At 40.0% G+C, this 17,404-nt stretch overlaps 1 protein-coding gene across 3 annotated transcripts; it reads right to left on the reverse strand.

Annotated features, from left to right (window-relative positions):
- Nucleotides 1-1,069: 1,069 nt before the first annotated feature.
- Nucleotides 1,070-17,257, reverse strand: LOC131466945 (guanine nucleotide exchange protein smcr8a-like). 3 transcript variants are annotated; one of them, XM_058640571.1, is made up of 7 exons: nucleotides 16,997-17,257; nucleotides 16,591-16,870; nucleotides 13,183-13,595; nucleotides 11,883-12,613; nucleotides 10,282-10,716; nucleotides 9,123-9,627; nucleotides 1,070-1,689 (listed from the first exon to the last, which is right to left on the reverse strand). In XM_058640571.1, the coding sequence occupies exons 2-7, from the start codon at nucleotides 16,774-16,776 to the stop codon at nucleotides 1,257-1,259; spliced, it is 2,703 nt and encodes a 900-aa protein (XP_058496554.1). In that variant the 5' UTR covers nucleotides 16,777-16,870; nucleotides 16,997-17,257; the 3' UTR covers nucleotides 1,070-1,256. The 3 variants fall into 3 exon arrangements, with proteins under 3 accessions (XP_058496554.1, XP_058496555.1, XP_058496556.1); XM_058640572.1 differs by having other exon boundaries at nucleotides 16,591-16,918; XM_058640573.1 differs by having other exon boundaries at nucleotides 10,282-10,710; nucleotides 16,591-17,257.
- Between the last annotated feature and the right edge of the window lie 147 nt (nucleotides 17,258-17,404).

Genomic DNA, 17,404 nt, shown 5'->3' on the forward strand with positions numbered 1-17,404 from the left:
TGTTGTGTCCATTTTAAACTTCTTCTCAACTACATTTATCTCATGAGTCACAATTCCTTATGAAATAGTGACTCCACCAATTGTTTTTGAACTAGAGTATATTTATTTTGTGATTTAAAGAAAAATGGAGGGCTTGAATATGTCTTCCACCAGGAATTCTCACATCTGAAAGTTCACGTTTCTTATATCCAGTTTTAGTTTCACTTCACTTGGACCAGTGCTCGCTTTGAAACAGCACTGATGTTTATTTCTACCAGTGGAGGATTAGAAGAAATCAAAATTGGATGAGTTATTACAGAGAATAAATCATGAGCTGAAGTCAAAACTAGTAAAAGCACAGAGTGCAAACTGCTCACATTCTCACTGTGTCAATTAACTTAAATGATGATTTTTCTTTTAATCCAAAAGCCAAAATCTAATCATCTTATCATCAATCTCTGTGGGACAAAATCTACATCCTCAGAACATTTTTAATCAAAATATGTCATTTACTTGATTTATGCTGCTCACACAGTCAAAAATATAATCTTCTTTGAAGATGTAATTACGAGAGTAAAGCATTTTAACCTGTCTCACAATCTCATAATTATTACTTTTGTCACGTTCTTTCAATTTTGTATCTAATGACCTACAATTTCACAACAAGCCTTTACAAACTGATTATAAAATAACAAACTTTATATAGCACCTTTCAAATACAGTGCAACAAAAGTGGCTTTCAATAAAACATAAAAAAAGAGACTGAGTAAGACATCAAAAGTCACTTACAGCAAACGGATTACGATGAAAATAAAAATATGAAACAAACTCAAAAGGTTTTCAAGTGTGATTTAAAAGATGACTCCTGGTCTTATGTCTCAGTCTAGTCATTAAAATGGCCAGTAATGAGGATTTCAGAGAGCAGGGAGGCACACTGGGTAATAAAAGTAGTTAAATAACCAGGGTCAAGGCCTCAAAGGGCTTTAAAATTGAAAAATAAACTGCTACAATCTAATTTAATTCTGACTCACGTGGTCAGAATTAGACAAGTCATGAGCACATCTACATTTTCTTCTTTCATGGGCAGAAATGCACAATGATTTTGTTTTAATTGTACAACGCACATACAGTGTGTGGCTCTATTTGTTTAAAAATAAAAAATAAATGGCATAGAGGCAGTGTGTAAAAGGTTTAAAGTGCCTCAGCGGCATTAGTGCTCAAACAGTACAGTAGAATTTCAGAAGAACAAGTGCATTTTTGATGCAGGGATCCAAATCTCATGTTGTGAACGTATTTCTGTGGAGCTGCACCGAGCGGTAAGACAATCTTAAAACTGGGGGTCCACGCCCTACGTGGCGCTGTTTGATGAGGTCAGACAGGAAATCCATCACCCTCACGTCGTGTTCGCTGCTGCAGAATCCTCGCGTGAGCAGAAAATCCTTCCCGTCCGCGGCGCCTTTAGCTGTGGCCGTGCTCGGATTAAACGTGTAGAGCAGAGCCTGGTTCTGCAGAGCGGTCAGGCAGCTCTCCACGTGCAGCATGTAGGTGAGGCCTCGGCTAATGCCCGTGTGAGGATCAGCCATTCTGCTGATGAGAGAGCCAGAGTATGACGGACAGCTCAGAGTTCTCTGGTCCATGTCCAGCAGAGCCAAATAACGACTGTAGCGGCTCAGAGAGTGAGTGATGCTGGAGGAAGATCTGGACCATGATCTGGAAGAAGAAGAATGGACTTTTTAGGTTATCGTTTTTTGTTTTTTTTTTTTAAATGCCAGTTTTGAAAAGAATTAGTTTGATCTTGAACATTAAAGAAAACTATACAGTACTGTTCAAAGGTCTTAGGCCACCATCAGGAGTGTGAACTGTTTTTGAACAATTGATATTATAAGTCTGATTTTAATGTTTGTTTCGGTGTCATTTTTTTGTGAAGTATTCATCCCTGTGTCACAGGTGATACTGACAGAACAAAGGTGTAAACAGACCAAATAGTATAAAAAAAATACCCTTAAAGAAACATGATATAATAATTATAATAATATACAGGATACGGGGTGACAGTACCCTAGTAGTATAGCAAGTTGTCTTTCAACTAGAAGGTTGTGGGTTTGATCCCTGGCTGCCCTAGTCTACATGCCAATTCACACAAAAATGAGACAAAAAGGTCATAGTATAGTATGTCGTCCAAAATCTGTCAAAAAAGTCATAGTATAGTATGTCGTCCAAAATCAGTCAAAAAAGTCATAGTTTAGTATGTCGTCCGAAATCAGTCAAAAAAGTCATAGTATAGTATGTCGTCCAAAATCAGTCAAAAAAGTCATTGTATATAGTATGTCGTCCAAAATTGGTCAAAAAAGTCATAGTTTAGTATGTCGTCCGAAATCAGTCAAAAGAGTCATAGTACAGTATGTTGTCCAACATGAGACCAAAAAGTCATAGTATAGTATGTCGTCCAAAATCAGCCAAAAAAGTCAGTATAATATGTTGTCCAAAATGAGACCAAAAAGTCATATTATAGTATGTTGTCCAAAATCTGTCAAAAAGGTCATAGTATAATATGTTGTCCAAAATGAGACCAAAAAGTCATAGTATAGTATGTCGTCCGAAATCAGCCAAAAAAGTCAGTATAATATGTTGTCCAAAATGAGACCAAAAGGTCATATTATAGTATGTTGTCCAAAATCTGTCAAAAAGGTCATAGTATAATATGTTGTCCAAAATGAGACCAAAAAGTCATAGTATAGTATGTCGTCCGAAATCAGTCAAAAAAGTCATAGTATAGTATGTCGTTCAAAATGAGACCAAAAACTCATAGTTTAGTATGTCATCCGAAATCAGTCAAAAAAGTCATAGTATAGTATGTTGCCCGAAGTCATAGTATAGTATGTCGTCCAAAATCAGTCAAAAAAGTCATAGTTTAGTATGTCATCCAAAATGAGACCAAAAAGTCATAGTATAGTATGTCGTCCGAAATCAGTCGACAAAGTCATAGTATATAGTATGTCGTCCAAAATAGGTCAAAAAGTCATTGTATATAGTATGTCGTCCAAAATCGGTCAAAAAAGTCATAGTTTAGTATGTCGTCCGAAATCAGTCAAAAGAGTCATAGTACAGTATGTTGTCCAACATGAGACCAAAAAGTCATAGTATAGTATGTTGTCCGAAATCAGTCAAAAAAGTCATAGTATAGTATGTCGTCCAAAATCAGTCGACAAAGTCATAGTATATAGTATGTCGTCCAAAATAGGTCAAAAAAGTCATTGTATATAGTATGTCGTCCAAAATAGGTCAAAAAAGTCATTGTATATAGTATGTCGTCCAAAATCGGTCAAAAAAGTCATTGTATATAGTATGTCGTCCAAAATTGGTCAAAAAAGTCATAGTTTAGTATGTCGTCCGAAATCAGTCAAAAGAGTCATAGTACAGTATGTTGTCCAACATGAGACCAAAAAGTCATAGTATAGTATGTTGTCCGAAATCAGTCAAAAAAGTCATAGTATAGTATGTCGTCCAAAATCTGTCAAAAAGGTCATAGTATAATATGTTGTCCAAAATGAGACCAAAAAGTCATAGTATAGTATGTCGTCCGAAATCAGTCAAAAAAGTCATAGTATAGTATGTCGTCCAAAATCAGTCAGAAAAGTCATAGTATATAGTATGTCGTCCAAAATTGGTCAAAAAAGTCATAGTTTAGTATGTCGTCCAAAATGAGACAAAAAGGTCATAGTATAGTATGTCGTCCAAAATCAGTCGACAAAGTCATAGTATATAGTATGTCGTCCAAAATCGGTCAAAAAAGTCATAGTATAGTATGTCGTCCGAAATCAGTCAAAAGGTCATAGTATAGTATGTCGTCCAAAATCTGTCAAAAAGGTCATAGTATAATATGTCGTCCAAAATCAGTCAAAAAAGTCATAGTATAGTATGTCGTCCGAAATCAGTCAAAAAAGTCATAGTATAGTATGTCGTCCAAAATCAGTCAAAAAAGTCATAGTATATAGTATGTCGTCCAAAATTGGTCAAAAAAGTCATAGTTTAGTATGTTGTCCAAAATGAGACAAAAAGGTCATAGTTTAGTATGTCGTCCAAAATGAGACAAAAAGGTCATAGTATAGTATGTCGTCCAAAATCAGTCGACAAAGTCATAGTATATAGTATGTCGTCCAAAATCGGTCAAAAAAGTCATAGTATAGTATGTCGTCCAAAATTAGTCAAAAATGTCATAGTATAGTATGTCGTCCAAAATTAGTCAAAAAAGTCATAGTATAGTATGTCGTCCAAAATGAGACCAAAAAGTCATAGTATAGTATGTTGTCCAAAATGAGACAAAAAGGTCATAGTATAGTATGTCGTCCAAAATCAGTCAAAAAAGTCATAGTATAGTATGTCGTCCAAAATCTGTCAAAAAAGTCATAGTATAGTATGTTGTCCAAAATGAGACAAAAATGTCATAGTATAGGTTGTTGTCCAAAATTTGACAAAAAAATCATAGTATAGTATTTCGTCCAAAATGTGACAAAAAAATCATAGTGTAGTATTTCGTCCAAAATGTGACAAAAAAGTCATAGTATAGTATGTTGTCCAAAATGAGACAAAAAAAATCACAGTTTAGTATGTCGTCCAAAATGAGACAAAAAAGTAAAAGTTTAGTATGTCGTCAAATATGAGACAAAAAAAGTTCTTTTTAAATTCGAAATTTTAAATTAAACATCCAAAATGAAGATTGAAAGGAGACAAAGTCAGGAATTGTTGGCGTGGTGCGTTTGTTTACAATCGTAAACTTTTGGTGTCCTCTAGATGGCAGCATAATTTCCACACCTGTGGGATTGTGTACAGACCAACAGGAAGACACTACAAAAGGAGAAAGAGTGTTTTTTTCTCGTGCTACACTTGTCGAAACCACTTTGTTTTTTTCTCGTGCTACACTTGTCGAAACCACTTTACACTTATTTTATGCATATATGTTATTTTAGTCTCTTGTAATATTTATATTTTTCTTATGTATATTTATACTTTTTTTTTACAAAAGCATCTCTTTTTTACTTTTTACTTTATGCAGTTTTTTGAGTGGACAGCAAAGTAAGAATTTCATTGTACAAGGAAACGTGTTTCTTTACTGTGCATATGACAATAAACACTTTGAATCTTGAATCTTGAAACAACTGTTGGATGGTGAACAGTGCAGTTGTGGTCAATTATGCAAATTAGGCAATGACATCATTTAGCGACTTTTAGGACAGCCAATAGCGGCTTTACTTACTGAGGAGTTGGCTACAGTGCTGGGCGGGCTGGAAGCCAACAACATTCCTGTACACGACTCAGTGCCGCTAGTAAGGCAGAAGTAGTCGACCCGAATCGAGGACATTCCTGTACCCAATCATGCTGTTGATTGAGGACAGGACCTCCTGCCTCATTAACATATGGATACAGAAATAAATAATTAAATGTAGGTGGGAACTCCAGTCTTTCTTTTAACCACATGAGCTATATGTCCCAGTATGATTTGCTCCAACTGGGTCTTCTTGTTGCAACGGCAAGAGCACTAACCACTACACCAGCCATGAAGCCCAGCATCCCGCACAGACATTCTTACATACTTCATCAGTGTGACGTTTTTTTGGTGTTTTTGGGTCATCTGTTATTGAAAGACGTCCAACGTTTTAAGAAATTATACGTGAGGACAAAGAGCTCATGTGGTTTAGTCAAAGACTAGAGTTCCTGAGGGCAGGGGTTCCAATCCTGGATGAAGCATCTTTTTAAGCACAATATTCAACACAGAGAGAGAATTGGTCTGAGAAAACCTGAGGAAGAGCGTGCATAGTTTGGTCCCAGCGCCCCAGTTGGGGCTGGGCTCCCCCAGCCTCGCACAAAGATAACAGAAGGGGGTTATACCATTTTATTTTATATTTGCTCTGGATCACAAAGAAATTATGAAAAGTGAATCATTTTGGTTTGTGGACAAAAGAAGACATTTGAGAACATCATCATTTCCAGGTTTGACGAACACCGATCAACATTTTTTAAGGTTTTCTGATATTTTATGGACCAAACAATTCATCGATTCATCGAGAAAATAATCGACAGATGAATCGATTATGAAAACATTTGTAAAATCTCAATATTAAACAAAGGATTCTGCGATTGTGAATGGAAAACACATGAACTGTGCCTTTAACTGCAGCTGTTTGCTGGTGTTCAGTCAGAGGACATGATGAGACAAAGCAGTGTCCACTTTAAAGTGTTCAAATGTGCTCACTGCAGTAAATGAGAGAGGAAAATACACGAAAACCTTTTTATTGTCAACTATATATTGGGCCATATCAACACTTTTATTTTGAAATTCTACTAAACCACTGCTCCTGAACAGTTTTTTTTACTTAACCTGCCCCCTACTGGCCAGAGTAGATACTCATTCTTAAATGAGTCTAGTGACATTTTTTGTTGACTATACTATATTTGGAGTTTGAGCCCCGGTTGGAACAAGGGCCTTTCTGCATGGAGTTTGCATGTTCTCCCCGTGTGTGCGTGGGTTTTCTCCGGGTTCTCCGGCTTCCTCCCACAGTCCAAAAACATGCAATGTGGGGATTAGGTAAATTGGACACTCTAAATTGACCATAGGAGTGAGTGTGAGAGTGAATGGTTGTTTGTCTCTATCTGTGTGTGGCCCTGCGATGGACTAGCGAACTGTCCAGGGTGTACCCCGCCTATCGCCCGATGTAGCTGAGATTGGCACAGCACCCCCCGCGACCCTCTGGTGGAGGATAAAGCGGTAGATGATGACTGACTGACTGACTGACTATATTTGGACATTGTTTGACAGTTTATAATTGGACAGTTTACTAAATAATATACATGTTTTTATTACGACATACTATACTGGGACACTTTTAGACATATTTCATATTTTAACTTTTTGTTGACATTATACTAGGATATTTTTGACAGTTAATATTTGGACAGTTTTTGACAGTATGACGTCATACTATATAATTATATATTTGACACTAAGTCAGTTTCTTGAAAACACACACGTACATGGTTAGACGTGATCGTGTCTTTGCTGTGGAGCAGTGACGTCACATTCGCAGTAGCAGCCAAGCAGGAGTAATCTGAACACCTGTGAATAATTAAGAAATGTGTGAATAGTTTTTAAGCTGCAGTTAACACATGTTTGTTCCCACTGCTCCTCATCCTCCTCCCGTTTCTGTCTCTGCGTAGAAGAAGCTCCGCCTCCGACAAAGGAAGTGGAACATTCCAAATAGATCGACAAAGAGTGGAGGAGTGGAATGTACCAAGTTATGGAAAGTACACAAAGGCTTTTAAATCAGTGTGTCTTTGTGCAGGAGCAGCTCCAACTGTAATTAATCAGCGTTCAAGTCCTCGCTGGACAAATAAAAGAAAAATGGCAGCTGAAATTGTTGTTATTTAAAAACATTTTTGCTAAAACAGAGAAAAAAAACACCACCTGTAGGAAATGCTGCCACCTGCTGGACTGGATGTCCTTTCCCCCTCATCTTATAAAAGCTTCCTAGCCTTTAATTTCTGACAGCTGAACATTGCACATCTTTATTAACCTTTATCCATTTAAACAAAATAAACGAGAGCAACAGCCGTCTTTTTTTCCATATTGTTTTCATATTATTTAAGGGCAATTTTAGAACACGGGTGTGTGTTATGTTGAAAGCGAGGCTGGGTGTGCCTATGAATATAGACTACAGTGAGTTTTTTTTTTTTTTTTAGGTGCTGTGCTGTACAAGCAAATCATATTGTCTCTGTACAATGACAAAGACCTTTTGGTAACACTTCATAATACGGCCTGCGTCTTAGCGTGTACATCCCGTTCCCTTATGTCCTACTTTGCCCGGACTTCCAGTGTAACTCCAGTGTAACTCCAGTGTAACTCCAGTGTAACTCCAGTGTAACTCCAGTGTAACTCCAGTGTAACTCCAGTGTAACTCCAGTGTAACTCCAGTGTAACTCCAGTGTAACTCCAGTGTAACTCCTGGGTATACTGTACACTACAAACAAAGTCTGTTGGGGACTTGATGCTCTTTATTTATTATTATCCGGCTCAACAAAACCTATAGCCCCGGTCAGAATTAACTGGTGTTATTTTCCGGTTATTGAGCTTTGTGCTCTGTGCACGTTCAGATCAAAGGAGCTGCAATCGCGAGCTGCTTATGATGTGAACACAGAGTCTGGCTATGTTGAGCCTCCTTTGTACTAAAGCCCTCAGGTCTACTCTTCATGTAATAACTGCGCCCTGTGGCTATAACTTCTTAAGTTCTCATTTTCAATGATTATTAACACTATTATTGTGATTTGAAGCCGTGTCAGTTTTGACTGTGCGTGATGGTGACCTCTGTTGGGGACCTTATAGATGCTCTTTATTTAGGCAGGGAATGTAATTCGGGTAAAAGTTTTCCACAATGTGCATTCACACAATCAGCCAAAATAATAATAATTATATATCACGTTCTCTCAAAACAACCAGCTGTTACAGTTTCACTTGACTAAAATAAATGTGAACCATACATGGCTGTAGAAAGAAAACGGTAGCCTATAATAGTGTATGATAAGTTTTTTTTTTTTTACTTTATTATGCATGATAATAAGTTAGCACGCTACTTTTATTTTGAGGTTGTTACATGCCACTTCCGCTTCCGGTCTGTCCGCCATCATATTAATAAATAAGAAACAAAAAACGGAAAAAGGAATTTGCAAAAACCAAATTTGGGCCGTTATTTGGTTTTGTTATTTTCGTTTTTTGACGAGAGCCTGAGAGCAAAATCCGTTTTTCCGTATTTGGTTCAATACAAAAAAGGAAAAGGGGGTGCTGTTTCCGTATTTTGGTTTTTTCAGAAATACGGATTATACTTTAGTACCCTGACCAAAAAGGTGAATAAAGTTTGTTACTTGCCAAATAAATAACAATGAGATTTTTTGTTTTATGCATACAAATGTATTTTGAACTCAAATGTCCACCCCATGTTAAAATAAAAAGGCACAAATCCAAACAAAAAATAACCCTCACCCATGTTCTTGAAACAACGCTGTGTTAAAGGAAAACTAATAAGAATGAAAAAGACTGAGATCATTTTGGGAAAGTTCTGTTTCCACGTGGATAAGACCTGTGTGTCATGTCTTACCTGTGCAGTCCGATCAGCCTCCACGTGAGCAGGTCGGTCAGTTGTAGTGGTGTGGTCAGACACGGCATCACAGCGTTTCCATCAGGACCAGGAGCAGGCAGGAAGAGACTCAGAGCGTCCACCGTCCTCTTGACCAGAGTCTCGTCTCCTCCGATGACGACAAGTGGTCGTCCACTCAGGATGCAGAACACGGCATGCTGGGAGAATGAGTTGTGTTTGAGGAACCTGAGGGCTCTGAGACCAGCCTTTCTCCTCCTCTTGTCTAATGGAGTGTTGCCGTTGCTGATGTCCTGCGTGGTGGAGGGAGCGTCTGAGGAGCCTGTGACGCTGGTGCAGTCTGAGGCTTCGTCCACGCTCAGCAGCCTGAGAGCAGCGCAGGGCGGCGTCCACCGGTCAGCCTCCACCATGGCAACGGCAGAGGCAGAGTTCACGCGGAGGTCTGGTGCTGACGGCGCCGTCTCCTTGACTTCGGTCCACTTTGGCATCGACTCCACTGCTTCTTCACCTGTGAAGCAGGAACAGCTTTTTCTGTTATATCTTATTAACATGACAGTAAAACTACAGTCACACTGCCACTGCCATTATGTCAGTAATGTTGTTTCTGTAATTAGTGGGTTAAGCTGGATGCTGTTGGTGGACTGTTTGGAGTCTTCCTCTTGCTACCATCTGTCTCAACAGTTAGAAAATACCTCCTGGCTTTTACCACATTTTTGGCCAGAAGGCTTGTAATAATGAAATGGAGGTCACAGAGAAAGCTACATTAAGAGATGTTGTGAATAAATAGAGAAATCCTGCACGTTAAACTTTTTACGTTAACATTTTGTTTTCTTCAGATAGACGAATGTATCGCGTATCGTATTGTATCGTGAGGTACCCTGTGATTCCCACCCCTACTCCCTCGGAACAGCTAAGATACTGTGCCAGAACCCTCAGGCTCCCAGATCTCTGCTAGAGATTATATAAACAGTAAACTGTAAACCCATGATGATCAACATGATCCTGCACCAGCAGGGCTGACACCAAAATCCGTGTTTCTGACGGATCCATGATTCGGTCTAATTTATCAGTGTTTGTGTGTGCATTGTTTGCACACAAGCAGCCCTAAGTTAGGTTTCAGGGGGGTTTAAAAATTCAAACAATAGCATATATGTATAATTACCTTGTGTCATTTTGGGTGTCTTCTCAGCACTGTTGTCTTCACGGACTCCATTCCTCTTCAAACACTCAGTGGCTGGTTCCTCTTTGACAATGACACCACTGCTGACAGTCATTTGCTGCAAAGGTTTTACTTCATTGTCATTGTTATTAACGGGGAGTTCATTTTCACTTCCATTTTCTAATGTTTTCTCCTCTTTGTCAAGTTTACACTCAGCCAGTGTTTCTTCATCGCTGTCAAAGCTATTGCTCTCAGGTTGTTGCCCAGCCTCTTCCTCTGTGATGGCAGTGAGATCGTCAGGGAAAATGGACTCGGTGGTGCTCAGGACCTCGATGCTGTCCTCACTGTTGGCACGTCTGGCATACGCTTGCATGCGTCTGACACCTGCATCTGCTGCTACTCGCCTGACAGTGGTGTCCATCAGCGTCACTGCTGTTTCTGCCGAGGAAAGACAGCTGTCAGAGTTCATCAAGTCAAAGAGCAGCGTCTTTTCATTTTAAAGAATTGATGCCAACATAAAACAGGGAAACTGCTTCTGTCACAATCTCTCAATGAGACATGTGGTATTAAATAGCTTGTTTTGTTTGGCCAACAGTTCTAAACTAAAATATTTACAAAAATGTATGATGACAAACAGCAAAGGCCAAAAAAAATACCTGCATGTTTGCTTGATAAATGAAAATGAGTGGTTGTGATCAAGTCACCACTTCACTGTAGTAAATAAACAAATGAATGAAGTGTTTATAGTTTAAATCACTGAAATACTTAAAGCTGTAAAGCTGTAAAGTTAGCACAAATGAGATAATGAACCAGTTTGGGCTACAGCCACGTTAGCCGCTCTGTGACTTAACATGCTAGTCTGGGCTACAGCCACGTTAGCCGCTCTGTGACTTAACATGCTAGTCTGGGCTACAGCCACGTTAGCCGCTCTGTGACTTAACATGCTAGTCTGGGCTACAGCCACGTTAGCCGCTCTGTGACTTAACATGCTAGTCTGGGCTACAGCCACGTTAGCCGCTCTGTGACTTAACATGCTAGTCTGGGCTACAGCCACGTTAGCCGCTCTGTGACTTAACATGCTAGTCTGGGCTACAGCCACGTTAGCCGCTCTGTGACTTAACATGCTAGTCTGGGCTACAGCCACGTTAGCCGCTCTGTGACATAACATTCTAGTCTGGGCTACAGCCACGTTAGCCGCTCTGTGACTTAACATGCTAGTCTGGGCTACAGCCACGTTAGCTGCTCTGCGAGGTAACATGCTATAGTTTAGGCTACAACCTTGTTAGCTGCTCTGTGAGTTAATATGTTATAGGCAGGGCTACAGCCTTATTACAGCGTGAGACAGCACGCAACCTGATACTGATTCATTTTCTTTATTCATTTATGGTTCTTATCAAATAAGAAATATTCATTATCATAGATATTTGAGTCCTTATTGACAGTAACAAAACTGACAAAATGGGTCCAATGCTACCCAACAACACAGAGCTTATTAATTGATCATTTTGTCCAAAATCAAATGATATAACAGTAATATCAAGCTGAAATTGGGCAATGTTTCTTTGGTATTTTAGTTTGATGACTGATTTAAAGAGCAAACACACCTCTGCTGTCAGAACCAGTGGCAGACTGTTGAGTACGATAAGATTTCTCAGTTCCCAGCACTTCAATGCTGTCACTACTGCTCACACTTCCTGTCATGTCCATGACAATGCTGGGGTCAGAGGTCATTGTCCCTGCCTCTCCTGCCTCCAGTTTGATCGGGATCTCCTCCACACAGGAGTAGAACGACTCCAGGCTCAGTGGATCCGACTCAAACACCTTGACGCCACTCTTAGTCGCCCTCTGTAGCTCTGCCTCAATGCTCTCCTGCTCTTCCTCCTCTTCGTTCTCGGTGCTCCAAAGCTCAAACAGGAAGTTGGTGAGGGTGAGCCTCCTGGAGAGCGACCGGGAGACGCAGGCCGTTTGCAGGACACTCCTATCACCACGAAGGCGGCGTTCTGTGTCTGCCAGCTGCTCCTTCATTAAGGACAGGAAGTAGGCATTGCAGAGCTCCTGCAGAGGCTTCAGGTGGTGCTCTGACCTGTAGGAGGAGGACATGGAGTTGGAGGGACATGGATCAGGAGGTAGCAATGAAGTAGGATCGGTGAGGGAGTCAGCTGGGTCGTAGGGCAGAAAGTCGGGGTGTTTGAGCTTCCTGTTTGGGTAGGATGTGACCTGGCGGAGGAGGTCTCTGTGATTTAGGATTGAATGCTCTACGGCTTCGAGGTCATCAGCTGTTTCTCCATCTTCTGTGGACGCATTCACAGTTGACAGCAAAGTCAACCGTGTGTACCTGAATCAAAGAATCAGATTTAGTCAGCAGACATTTTTCGTTTGAATTTTCAGTGCGTTCAGGTAGTGATGGGGAGAAATACACACAATACTATCATGCACCACGATAAAAAAGTACACACAAGAAGTTGACTAACGCTAAAAGTTGCTGTTATTTTCCTTTATCAGGCCAATGGTGATTGAAGAAAATGTGTATAATCACAAACATAGATGCCAAAAGGGGGAGTCTGCATCTTTGCAGTCATTCTAGGACTTAAAGATTTACAGTGATTCTATTTAAGATTTTTATTTTTCAGTTGAAATGTTAAAAAAAATAAAAAAATAATCCTAGTTATTGTTTTGTCACATTACAACATTGTGCAACATTTGTCTACTTAGTTGTGTTTTTTTGTAATTGGTGACATTAGTTCATTTCTATACTTGGAAGTGTTTGGAAAATGTGCATATAAAAAGGATTTTTAGGACATGCAGGTGAACACTGTTTCTGTACTGTCATATAAAGAGACTACAGTTCATCCCAAATTGGTGTTTATATCGACTAAAATATAAATAAGAACATTCACATCTTACTCGAGCTTGTGTAGTTTTCTCTGCAGCTCCATCGAAAACGCCTGCCTGTTCCCCGTCTTGAGGCTGTCGGCTGCCTGAGAGAAGCACGATGACAGTTCTGTGAAGTTCTCCATCAGCTTCGCCTGGTCCGAACACACATAGGCCATACAGAAAGGACGCACCATGCCTCGAGCCTCCAGGTCATACAGGGTCAGGTGGTGAACGTAAGCAAAAGCGTCCTCTGCTGAATCTCCAAGAATCACTTTGGAGTCCTCGCTGAAGTTGAGGCGGGGCCCAGTGCAGGAATGTGAGGCTTGGACGGGGCCGGACGCCTGGTAGTCCACAGACATGATGCGAACAGAGAAGTGGTTGAGGTCGAAGGAGCCAATGACTCGGGGGTCTTCTGGTATCGTCAGCACAGGCTTTGGACCCACCTGTGAAAAAGGCAGAGGTTTGAAGAGATGACGTTCAGTGTTATTATGTAATTCAGTGAGTCTATTAAAAATGAAAAAAATACACTTATATTTTCAGTGTGCCCTAAACTGACTGGACCGAGGTGTTTAAAAATATTCCATGACAATTTCACTAAGACCCAAAGGCAGGCTTTCATAGAATTACCTCCTATAGCATACCGGCTAATAATATGTGGATTGCATTAATATGGGAAATTTCCCAAATGGATAAAATAACTCCCTGAGACTTCAAGGACACATATTTGTTAAAACATGTACATTAATGGATTTTTGCAAGGCTGCCATTTTAACAGATCACAGTAGTAAAATTACAGGTGTGATAACCAAATTAATGATGGCTGAATTCCATTTAGCTTCCTCAGTTTCAGGGTGTACTAAGTAAAGTACTTGATCAAAGTACTTGATCAATAGAAAAAGAATTGACAGATTAATCGATTATGAAAATAATCGTTAGTACACACTCCGAGAACAAAGCCATTGTTAATGAGACTGATAACACCTCAAAGTGGCTGCTAAGCAAAGTTCTTTCCCCCTTTTTTAAAATGTGTATACCTTGTTAGTTTGTTCATTTATTGATATCTTAATTAATCTTTTTTCATTTGCTGGACTTAAAATACACTGTATGCACAAAGTTTTTGGCCACACCTGTTGAGCATAAAATGCAGGTGTTTTAATCAGGCCAATGAAGGACAATATTAACGCTTCAGCATACCAAGACAATGCTATGCTTCCAACTTTGTGGCACCAGTTTGAGAAAGACCCTTTTCTATTCCAAAATGACTTTGCCCCAGTGCACAAAGCAAGGACTACAAAGACATGGTTTGACTTTGTGTGGGCCAGTCAAGTTCTTCCACACCAAACTCAGAGCCCTGACCCCATCGAGCACCTTTGGGATGAACTGGACCAGAGATTGTGAGCCAGATCTTCCTGTCTTATCAGTACCTGACCTCATTAATGCTCTACAGAATTAATGGACACAAATTCTCATAGAAACACTTTAAAATCTTGAGGAAATTCTTCCAAGCAGAGTGGAAGCTGTTATAGCTGCAAAAAGGCAACCAACTTTTATATTAGCTTTTATATTCTATTTGTGAGTTTTTATATCTGAAATAATTTTTTTTTGTCTCTGTAACTACTTGTAATATTTGTATGGCTAACTTGACCAGGATTCCCTGGAAGAAGAGATCTTGTATCACATTGGGACCTTCCTGTCTAAAAAAAGGATAAATAAAGAAATTAATATTTTCAACACTTTCAAATATGCATTTGAAACTGTCTTCACGGTCCCTGTTGGTGTATGGTCAGGCGCTCCCATGCTGTTATCCATATAGTGTATGTAAATCAGATCAGTTTTTATTTGTATAGGGACAAATCACAACATGGATTACCCAACAACTATGATTAATAGTGACATTCATATAAGCTCAAGAAATAGTACATAACAAACCAGTGGCAACCAAACGTTTTGCTTGTGACTGCAAACACATGGTCTAAGTTGCGGTTGCTTGTCATGTTTCATTTGTGAATTATCCTTTTACATAAATCAAGTTTTTATTCAAAACACATTTAAAAAGTGACATCGTCCAACATTTCACAAATAGCAGCACAGATTAGATAAGGGATTGAAAGATGAAAAATGTATTTTTTTGGAACAGAACCTTAACGATCATTTCATAAACCCTCATGTTTATCTTGTGACCGTTGGCAGGGACTACACAAAATACATGAATAAACTACATGGAGGTTTGCTGTCTCTAGTTTTATTTATATATTTTTTAGTTTATTGGTCAGGGGCAATGCAAAAAACAACAACATTATAACATAATAACAGTAGTATTAAACAGATGTTTAATGTTGCATATAGAAATTCTTAAAGGCTTTATCTTAAAAGGTATTCGAGTAAAATATAAAATACAGTACATTGGTTAAATTTATAGACAACAGTGACTTTGTGGTTCCTAGAGTCTGCAAGAGCAGAATGGGAGGCAGAGCCTTTAGTTACCAGGCTCCTCTCCTGTGGAACCAGCTCCCAATGATAGTTCGGGAGGCGGACACTCTCTCTGTATTTAAAGTTAAACTTAAAACTTTCCTTTTTGATAAAGCTTATAGTTAGAGCTGGTTCAGGGAAACCTGGACCAGCTCTTAGTTATGCTGCTATAGAACTAGACTGCTGGGGGATTTTTTATCTGTGGTGCACGCACATTCACTCTCTCACACTCAGGATATGATTTTGACTTTTTATATGTCATTAACCTTGTCTCTTTCTCTCCCTAGTTTGTGTATTTCCTTCCTTCCCTCTCTCTCTCTCTCTCTGTATTCTCATCATGCAGGTTGCGGGACCAAGATCCAGTTTTCGAGGCTACCCACATCATCACCATTATTATTGTGCTATAATTAAAAAGTCGATATCATTAACTGTATTAACTTGTAACTTGATACAGTTGTTGTGTATCTGCTCCTGGTCTCTCTCTCTCTTCTGTCTCTACCTCATCTCCCTCTTGTCCTTTCTCTCCCCCCTCCCCTTTCTGTCCTCCACCTCTCCTCTGTCCCCGATTTTCCTTTCACCCCAACCGGTCGAGGCAGATGACTGCACATTTCTGGTTCTGCCAGAGATTTCTTCCTGTTAAGAGGGAGTTTTTTCTCTCCACTGATGCCTAGTGCTTGCTCATTGTGTGAACTGTTGGGGTTCTCTGCTCTCTTTGATGTTGTCTATGTACAGTGCCCTGAGATAATGTATGTTATGATTTGGCGCTATACAAATAAAATTGAAAATTGAATTGACTTTACTAAAAGTTTACTAAAAGTCACAATATTTAAACGTTTTCTTACTTTTTGTTTTTACTCTGGAGTTTAATTCTATGATAAATCTGTAAAGTTTATTATTGTTCATACAAATATTGTGATTATCATTAGTGTTGTTAGTAGAATTATTACTTCTATTACTACACACACTTACTTGCTCTGAGAATTCAGCCACCAGTATGAAGTCTCTGTTGAAGAGGGCAGTTGTGGTCCAGGGGTGTGAGGCGGGTAAAAGGGGAACAGACAGATCCTCAGGTAGATCCTGAATCCCCTGATCCTCTTCTCCCTCTCCGAACCCCTCCGGGCCGGTAAAGGCCAGCAGGTCCGGTGAGCCGATCATGTGTAAGCTGGTGAAGCAGAGAAAGGAGGCGGGGGGCGGGGCAGGGGGTCAACCCATGGAGGGTCTTGACGGATGTCTTCCGTCAGTGAGTCAGCTGTTCACACCGCCACAACATTAAACAACAACAACAACAACGGGGAGACTAGAAAAAGAAAAACTTGCTGTGTAGTTGAACAACAATCCTAAAGAGACGAACCGCGGATTAAAACGGGTCTCTTACCCGCTGCTTTCCTTCACCACCGTCGCGTAAACAAGCGGCGTTTTTAGGATACAAAACATGAGAGCAAAGGTAACGGAGAAGCGAAAGCTCCTTGCAGGCTGGCGGAAAGGAAGCGGCCACAGGCGGACAGCAGTCACACGGTCAGGACACAATCCCGTGTTCCTCTTTCTGGAAACTAGTAATATATGAGTCTAAAAACTCGTGCCTTAGTGTCACGTATCTGACCCGGCAAACTGAACCACGTGACAGACACCGAGCCGGTACCCCCTCTCCTCTCTCTCTCTCTCTCTCTCTCTCTCTCTCTCTCTCTCCCTCCCTCTCCCCTCCCTCCCTCTCCCCTCCCTCCCTCTCTGGCTCGCGTTGGTTCCAAGAATATCCAGCTGCAGCCGCTCACGACACGCCCCTTCT

The sequence above is a fragment of the Solea solea genome, chromosome 10, assembly GCF_958295425.1.
Source record: "Solea solea chromosome 10, fSolSol10.1, whole genome shotgun sequence".
Classification (NCBI taxonomy): domain Eukaryota; kingdom Metazoa; phylum Chordata; class Actinopteri; order Pleuronectiformes; family Soleidae; genus Solea; species Solea solea.